The 8,972-nt window shown below is 37.4% G+C and overlaps 2 protein-coding genes across 2 annotated transcripts; both read left to right on the top strand.

Moving 5' to 3' along the window:
* Window positions 1-166: 166 nt before the first annotated feature.
* LOC123274191 (tenascin-like) lies at window positions 167-2,416 on the top strand (the record flags this gene model as incomplete). Its single annotated transcript, XM_044741709.1, has 4 exons — window positions 167-326; window positions 1,530-1,775; window positions 1,837-2,082; window positions 2,133-2,416. Coding segments are annotated over 4 exons (936 nt in total), but the record flags the coding sequence as incomplete, so codon positions are not given.
* Window positions 2,417-2,610: 194 nt separating this feature from the next.
* Window positions 2,611-3,783, top strand: LOC123274190 (prion-like-(Q/N-rich) domain-bearing protein 25). The gene is made up of 4 exons (XM_044741708.1): window positions 2,611-2,785; window positions 2,847-3,089; window positions 3,208-3,453; window positions 3,514-3,783. Exons 1-4 carry the CDS (start codon window positions 2,611-2,613, stop codon window positions 3,762-3,764), a joined length of 915 nt encoding a protein of 304 aa, XP_044597643.1. The 3' UTR covers window positions 3,765-3,783.
* The last annotated feature ends 5,189 nt before the right edge of the window (window positions 3,784-8,972 follow it).

Genomic DNA, 8,972 nt, shown 5'->3' on the forward strand with positions numbered 1-8,972 from the left:
ATTATAATTGTTGCATTGATTTAAAGTGTCAATGTAGTAGATGAAGAGAAGCTTCTTAAATTTTTCCTATTTTAGCTTACTTGGAAATGCGTCGTGCGAGAATTCAGAAGAGTGCAGAGCTCACATCATGAACTCTAATCTGCATTAATAATACATGTAATTGCAGATTGTACCGACAATACTTCAAGACGGAAACATGTGCGTGCAAACGACAAACTTGTATTGTGAAACAGATGAAGATTGCGTCGAAATGAATGGTGCCTGCCTTGGCGGTCAAGGTCAATGCAGCGCCAAGTACGTGATGCAGGAGGCAAAATGTCTGCCAAGTAAGAACTTTAGAATAATATTTACATAATTTCGTCTCTCGTAAATTTTACAAACATTGTTAATGTAGCAGAATTGACGGGACGATGCAGCATAGATTCAGACTTCGCGCTGCAGTGAAATTTAAGCGGTGTGTTTAGAAGGAAGAATGCACTTTGCAGCAAAGCGATTCATCGGATGTCAATGCAACAACTTGCGTAAGAGCTCTTTTGGTAGTACCTGCATTAGCGTTGACATGAAAAATTGTGCCGTCAGATTCTCTAGTTGTTATAATAGAAAGTGTCAATGCAATCACGGTTACATGCCCTATTCCGAGAGACAATGCAGCATACAAGTGAGTAACCATAATTCTATCTATAAATATAAATTATATAAATATATAAATTTATAAATTATAAAAATAAAAATATATAAATTCTATATACCTTAATAAATTAAAATGATCAATATAACGACGCTCATGGTTATTATTTGCTTAAACGACGCCTATGGTTATTATTGTGTAATATTGTTAATCAACAAATATTAGTATTTAACAGAAAATTTTATTAGAATTATTAATAAAATTTTATTTATATGAAATATAATTTTTATTAATATTAACTAATTTTTTTTTTTTCAAGTCTAAATAAATTTTTTTTTTTACTATTAAATGTACCATTATCTCTCAAAAGTGTAAATAGCAATTTTTGAAAATAGGGAGAAAACCAATTTTTCATTGCACTGATTCTAAAAGTGTGCCTGCATTGGACGTCGAATGACACGATGTAGTTATATAGTAAAGTCGTGATAATTGATTATAAATGTTGCATTTATATCCAGCATCAATGCAACAGATAAAAGTAGCTTTTGGATTTTTTCCCGCTTTAGCTGACTTGGGGAGTGTCGTGCGAGAAATCAGAAGAGTGCAACGCTCACATCATTAACTTAATCTCGCATTGATAAAACATGTTCATGCAAAACATACTCACCCAATTCAAGACGGAAATGCGTGCGCCGCGTGGCAACTTGAGAATCTTGTACTGTGAAAAAGATGAAGAGTGCGTAGAAATGAGATGGTGCCTGCATTAGAAGCAGGTCAATGTCAATGCAGCGCCAATTACGTGATGCAGGAGTCAAAATGGAGTTCTGCCAAGTAAGAACTTTCTTTAGAAATAATATTTATATAATTTCGGCCGTAAATTTTACAAACATTGTTAATCTAGCAGAATTGACGGGACGATGCAGCATAAATTCAGACTGCGCTGCAGTGAAATTTGCGGTATGTTTAGAAGACGAATGCACTTGCAGTGAAGGATTCTTTACTGTCAATGCAACAACTTGCGTAAAAGCTCTCGGTAAGAGCTGCATTAGCGATAAAGATTGTGCCGTTAGATTCTCTGGTTGTCATGATAAAAAGTGTCAATGCAATCACGGCTACACGCAGATGACCGAGAGACAATGCAGTGCATGTGAGTAACAATAATTATATCTAATCAGAAAAATAATCAACTGACGTGAAAATAATTTTAGGGGAACTAGGGACGACTTGTTTTGACAACAGCACTTGCAATCTAATGAAAAACGCACATTGCTTTGAGAGTCAATGTAGTTGCAAGGATAACCATATTGAAATGAATGCATTCACATGTGCTCCGTTGCTCAACGCCTTCTGCTCCGATGAACTGAAGTGCGCTTCCAAGAACTCGGTCTGCACTGATGATAAGTGTCAATGCGAGTTCGGTTACTTCCCGAAGTCCAACTACGAGTGTGTCTTAAGTGAGTCTTAGACCTCAGCTGAGATTTTTTGCTAATTTGCTTGCTTTTAGGGTACCTGGAACAGCGATGCAGAATTGACGAGCACTGCGTTGATATCCCCTATGCAAAGTGTTCTGACGCTGGAAAATGCATCTGCCATAAGAATTACGTGCTAACTAGCCCAACAACTTGTTCGCCAACTTTGGGAGGTTACTGCGCAAGCAACAGGGAGTGTTTCCTTGTCAATGCAGAGTGTTTCAGGGATCAATGTCGCTGTTCTCCAGGATACATGCAGCACTCTGATGACCTCTGCTTACCTGGTAAGTACCTGGGACTGATCAAGATTGTGCATTGATACTCAAAGACCAACTGCATTAACTCCGAGTAACGATGCATTAGAATTCTACCTCGCCTGGTTTAGCAAATAACAATTCCCGTTTGGAAATTAATAATTTTCTGAGCGAATTCTTGCAGTGTTCCTGGGTCAGAAGTGTGACATTGACGAAAATTGTAATAAAATTACAAACGCCGAGAGTGTTTTCAAGAAAAATGTCGAAATGCAAACAAGGGTACACAAAGTTCGACCGCCATGTGTGCTTGCCGCTGACTGGCGAGAACTGCACGGAACACAAAGAGTGTGCTGTCTACAATTCGAACTGTGTTAACAATAAGTGTCAATGCTTGGAGACCTTCGTTCCGCAGACCCAGTCCAAATGTGTAGCGAGTAAGTATTAAAATTTCACGGCTACAGCTATTGCATTGTCACTTTTTATTGATACTTTCAGCTAGCATCGACGTTACTTGTTACAGTATAAACGATTGTCATGCAATAAATACGCATTGTTCAAGGTTTAATCTCTGCACTTGTAATCGAAACTACATTTCGATGGGCAATACATGTGTTAAAATCCTAGGGGGTCACTGTCAGTACAGCGCAAACTGCGTAACTCCTAATTCTGAGTGCATTGACAATAAGTGCCAATGCAAACCTAATTTTATTCGAGGGCCTTACAATGAGTGTTTATCAAGTTAGTATGCAATTTATCCTATTCATTCTTAAGGCAAGTAAAAATTGTGTCCTACATTGACGCTCAGTATCAATGCAGTCTCGTTTTCTCGGAAAATTTCTAAAAACTTACTTTTCAGAATTATTAGGCCGGTCTTGCGAAACGGATTATGATTGTCAATACATATCCAATGCAATTTGCATTGACAAGATTTGTGTGTGCAAGCCCGACACATTTGCATTGACCTCGTCAGCCTGTACCCACTTGTTGAACACCTATTGCTCGTCTTCCGCCGATTGCGACGTCGAAGCGTCGCACTGCTTTGAGAATAAGTGTCAATGCCAGCCTGATTGGGTGGCACTGACTGATATGATGTGTGTAAGACGTAAGTACAGCCTATTTTATTCGGCGGTTGTGAGATAAGCTACACAAAATTGTTCTGCAGGTTCTGCATTGTTTCATTGCAAAAAAACAATTGAGTGTGGCGAGCTCTGGCATTCAAGGTGTTATCAGAACAAATGTGTCTGCAACTCAAAGCATATTGCCGTCAATAAACTGACTTGCTTGCCGGTTCTGGATGGAAACTGCTGGAGAGATGATCAATGCATGACGGAAAATTCTCACTGCCATAACTATAGGTGTCAATGCAAGCTTGGCTTTGTTTCTGTGGCTATAAACATGTGTGTCATGACTTAAGAATAATTTTATTTGTTGTTTTTAGCTGGAAAATTAAATAAAAGTAATAAAAAAATTGATTGACTTTTTTTTTACTCCCGAAAAAATGGAAATTATAGTGATTTTTCTTCGGAAAATTTGGAAAATTATTACTAGGTTAGATAGAAAATTTTCCAGGCTACAATTTTGGTCCTGAGGTTGATCAACTTCCGACCGATTGTTTGTGAGATATAGCCGGATTAATCATAGTCGGAGGAAATTTATACTTTTTTGATTAATTGGCTATATCTCCGAAACTATCAAAGCTAGGAAAATTTGTATTTATTAAAATATTGTTCCTAGGGAAATTTTCTAACGGGTTTCATGAAGAAAATTCATAATGTCGCTTAAAGTATCAATAAAAAATGAAAATTTTCCGATCAAAAAACGTATTTTTAATGATTAATTTGATTAATTGGCAATATCCTGGAAACTATTGGAGCTAGGAAAATTTTTATTGATTATAATTTTGTTCCTAGAGAAACTTTCCATCCAAATTATTAATCGTATGTTTTGAAATGTAAGTAACGACTCCAATAAATTAAATTTTCTTTATCAGGTCTCCCGAAGATCGGAATCAACGCTCCAAGGCTGCACTGATGGCAACACCACAGTCCTAATTCCCAACGTAGAAATTCCAGATGGCTCTGAAAATCGTCCAATAAGTGCCGGGGACTACGACGTGGTGGAAATCAGCACTTCAAACTGAAACTCGCTAACTGGAGTCCCGGTTTCTCATTCGTCAATTTCTGAATTTGATAAAAGTAGTAGATGAATGTTTATAAAATAAATAAAAAAAAGTTTCAATCGATATTTTTTTTATTGTTATCTGTGACTAGAACCTTATCTCCGTTTCTTAATTAACGAAAAAAAATACTGCGTTGTTTAGTTTTGTAATCTTTATTAGAATTTAATAGGCATCCAGAATGCACTCAATAATATTGTTAATGATTGTACGAAATAATTCAATTAAAACTGTAGAAATTTCAAGTTAGTTCTGTTCAAGAGTCGGTTAAGATTTCTTAATAGAAAAATGCAACGTCAGAACGCTGCAATCATCTTAGTAAACATTGCATTGATTTTTAGTGTCAATTCAGAAGATAAATTCGACCTAGCAACAGTCTGTGTGCCCTTTGGTGAAGTTGTAAAATAAAATCATTTTTGGTGTTTGTTTTAATAGTGTAAAATGATGTAATAGCGGGAAAGCGGAGGATCAGGTTTTGGTCCGCATTAAAATGCGAAAATATTATTAACAATATGAGCTAGAAATTTATTTACACAATATACACTCAATATTTATTCAATATGTTAGCGGATTGTCTTGATAAAAGCGGATAAGCTAATGAAAGCGTATGCACAAAAGAGAAGCCGGTTGACACGTGGTTGAACACACAGCCGACACTGAGAAAGCGGTGAATTACTGCACAAATAACAAAAAATTATCTGAAACAGACTCAAAATAAAATAAGGACAATCTATTAAAAGCAGATTAATAATCAATTAAGCGAAAAAGCGGAATTTTATAACTTAAGCGAATTAATTTAGCGGGATAGCGAAGCGTTAGACTTTCAATGGCGTTGTGGCGAAAGATAATAATAATAATGCGTCTTTTTCCTCGTCGACTTGGGGAAGAAGACTGATTGCGCATGTCTGTGGAGCGATCAGCCAATCACAGCTTCGGGACATGGCGTGATCGGTCAAGTTAAGTTTTGCGCAGGCGGTTAGTTTAAGCGGGAAATAGCGGTTGACAGGTGCGGCTCGGGAAATTGGGAGTCCCTCAGGGGCGACACCATCGCGGCTGGGCCTGTTTACTGAACAAATAGTAACTTATTAAATTTTAGTTTTTTGAGCTGAGGGCATTGAAAAGTTTAAGAAATAATTTTTTTTAGGGAAAAATTTGTAGTGGGTTTTAAAGCTGAGACTCTGAAGATCATAAAAATCCCAGCAAAGACATAAAAATAATTAATTTACTCATTTTTATCAAGCAATTATGTTAATAAATTTTTTTTCTTAGAAAATAAGGAGTTTAAAACTTTGACAATTTATATTAAATAAATTATTCATTTCAGAGCAAAAATTATTGGGACTAGAATTGTAGCTATGAGTGTCCTTTTTAAAAATTATTTTTTAATTATTAGTTCCTCAATGTTAATTAAGAAATAAATTATGAATTTTTAAATAATAAAAAAATAAGAAAATTTACGGAGAAAAAAGCTAGTTTTTTGACCTGGGGCGCTTGAAAATTTTGGGGAAATAATTTTTTTAACTAAATTATATTTACAAAAAGCAACTTGAAAAGACTTTTTGGATAAAAGAATTGATTAATTGCAGTGCTATCTACATCGTCCTTGCTGCGGCGATTATAGAGATTGCGACCTGACGGACACTTTGGGAAGATTCAAGTGTCAGGAGAGAGTAAAAATGGGAGAATAGGCAGAAACATGCAGGTACACCGACAACTGGCGTCAGACATTTTGCACTCAGTCTGCACGAAAAAAAGAGTGTCAATGCAGACAAAGTAACGTCAGAGTTAGCGACTGATGCCTGCGCGCCGCTCTTGAATACCTTTTGTTGGAAAAACGAGACTGCACGCCGGAGAATGCACTGTGCATTAATAATGAGTGTCAATGCAAAAGACGGATATGTAGCGGAGGACGGCAAGTGTCTGCCAGGTGAGTCACCACTTTAACTTTGCGAGACACTAGGGAGTCATTAATCTGTCGCTACCGCAGTTGTAATTGGATCGAAATGTAGTGACTGATGCAGCGTGCGCAAGATGTCACCAATTCGCGAAGTGCTTTCGAGTAGAAAAGTTTGCGCTTGTCCAACAAACACGATTGCGACGAAGTAGCAGATTGTGCTCAGTGGCTCTGGGAGAAACCTGCAAGACTCTAATCGAGATTGCAGAAGCGTCACTCAATTTCTTGGTGTGACAACAATAAGTGTCAATGCAGAGTTCAATATTTTGCCTACTCTAACATCGAAGATGTAGACTCCGTAGAGTTTGATTATTTCTATGTTATTGAGTGCATTTATAAGAAGTAGTAATTGAGCTGACATTCATTGAGAGGATGCAGTTAAATTTAGGCGTAAGTAATTAAATAATTTGCAGCTTTGAAAGACAATGAACCATAAATTTTACTGTATTGACAGGAAATCAACTGCCTTGGCATTGAATGACGATGCAGTTGATTTTTCTATCATCTACATCCGTAACTAATAATTTTTCAAAGCAAATATAGAACATTTTTCATTGCAATGATACTAAAAGTCACTACATTATTATTGGATGACGATGCAGTGATTTTTTTATGCCTATTTGGGTAAATGGCAATTTGTTAAGACAATATAACAAATTTATACCACATTGACACTAAAAGTCACTACGTTGACGTCAAATGACGATAGTAGTTATATTTTGTTGTAATAATTAATTATAATTGATGCATTGATTTAAAGCGTCAATGCAGTAGGTAAAGGTAGCTTTCAATTTTTCCTGATTTAGCTCGCTTGGGAATGTCGTGCGAGAAATCAAAAGAGTGCAACGATCACATTATTAACTCAGTCTGCTTTGATAATAAGTGCACACGCAGAGATACTCACACACCTGATGAGGGAAATACGTGCGTGGCAACGAGAATCTTGTACTGTGAAAAAGAAGAAGAGTGCGTAGGAATAAATGGTGCCTGCATTAACGGTCGTTGTCAATGCAGAGCCAATTACGTGATGCAGGATTCAAAATGTCTGCCATGTAAGAATATTATAAATAATATTACATAATTATGTCCAAGTTTTACAAAACTTTGTCAATGTAGCAAAATTGGCGGGACGATGCAGAATACATTCAGATTGCACCACAGTGAATTTTGCTCTGTGTTTAAAAGGAGAATGCACTTGCAGTGAAGGATTCTTCGCTGTCAATGCAATAACTTGCGTAAGAGCTCTTGGTAATACCTGCGATGAAAATTGTGCTATCAGATTCTCTAGTTGTTATAATAGAAAGTGTCAATGCAATCACGGTTACACGCAGTATTCCGAGAGACAATACAGTGCGAGTGAGTAACAATAATTACATCTAATCAACAAAATTGTCATCTGACTTGAAAATAATTTTAGCGGAACTAGGGACGACTTGTTTTGACAAAGGCACTTGCAATCTGATAAAAAACGCGTATTTCTTTTTCATAGTGAATGCACTTGCAACGAAAACCATATTGAAATTGATGCATTTACTTGCGCGCCTTTGCTCAACGCCAACTACTCCAAGAACGTGGGATGTGCTCCCGAGAACTCGGTCTGCATTGATCATAAGAGTCAAAGCGAGTTCAGTTACTTCCCGAAATTCAACTAGGTGTGTCCTAAGTAAGTGTCAGACGTCAGCTGAGAATTTTGCTAATTCGCTTGCTTTTTAGGGTATCTGGAACTGCGATGTATAATTGACGAGAACTGCATTGACATTCCCTACGCAAAGTATTCTGACGCAGGAGAATGCATCTGCCGTAAAATTACGTCCGAACTAGCCCAACAACTTGGTTGCCCACTTTGGGAGGTAGGTGCTCAAGCAACAGGGAGGGTGTCGCTGTCAATGCAGAGTGTTTAGGAACCAATGTCGCTACTCCCCAGGATACACGCAGCACTCTGATGACCTCTGCTTTCCTGGTAAGTTTCTGAAACTAACCAAAATTGTGCATTGATACTGAAACACCAACTGCATTGACTCTGAGTGACGATGCAGTAGAATTCCTACTTCTTTTGGTTTAGCAAATAACAATTCCCGTTTGGAAATTGATAATTTTCTGAGCGAATCCATGCAGTGTTCCTGGGTCAGAAGTGCGACATTGACGAAGATTGTGATGAAATATCAAACGCTGAGTGTTCTCACAAGAGAGGTCAATGCAAAGAATGGTACAAAATGTTCGACCGCAAGGTGTGCTTGCCTCTGATTGGCACGCGCTGCACGGAACACAAAAGAGTGCGCTGTCTGCGATTTCCTAATTGCATTGACAATAAGTGTCAATGCTTAGAGACCTTCGTTCCGCAGACTCAGTCCGAGTGTGTGACAAGTAAGTACTCAAACTTGTTGTCAGTAACAAGAATTGCATCGTCACTTATTTCTCGATACTTTTAGCTGGCATTGACAGTATTTGCTTCAGTGACGATGATTGTCACGCAGTAAATACGCATTGTTCA

The sequence above is a fragment of the Cotesia glomerata genome, unplaced genomic scaffold, assembly GCF_020080835.1.
Source record: "Cotesia glomerata isolate CgM1 unplaced genomic scaffold, MPM_Cglom_v2.3 scaffold_254, whole genome shotgun sequence".
In the NCBI taxonomy this organism is placed as follows: Eukaryota; Metazoa; Arthropoda; class Insecta; order Hymenoptera; family Braconidae; genus Cotesia; species Cotesia glomerata.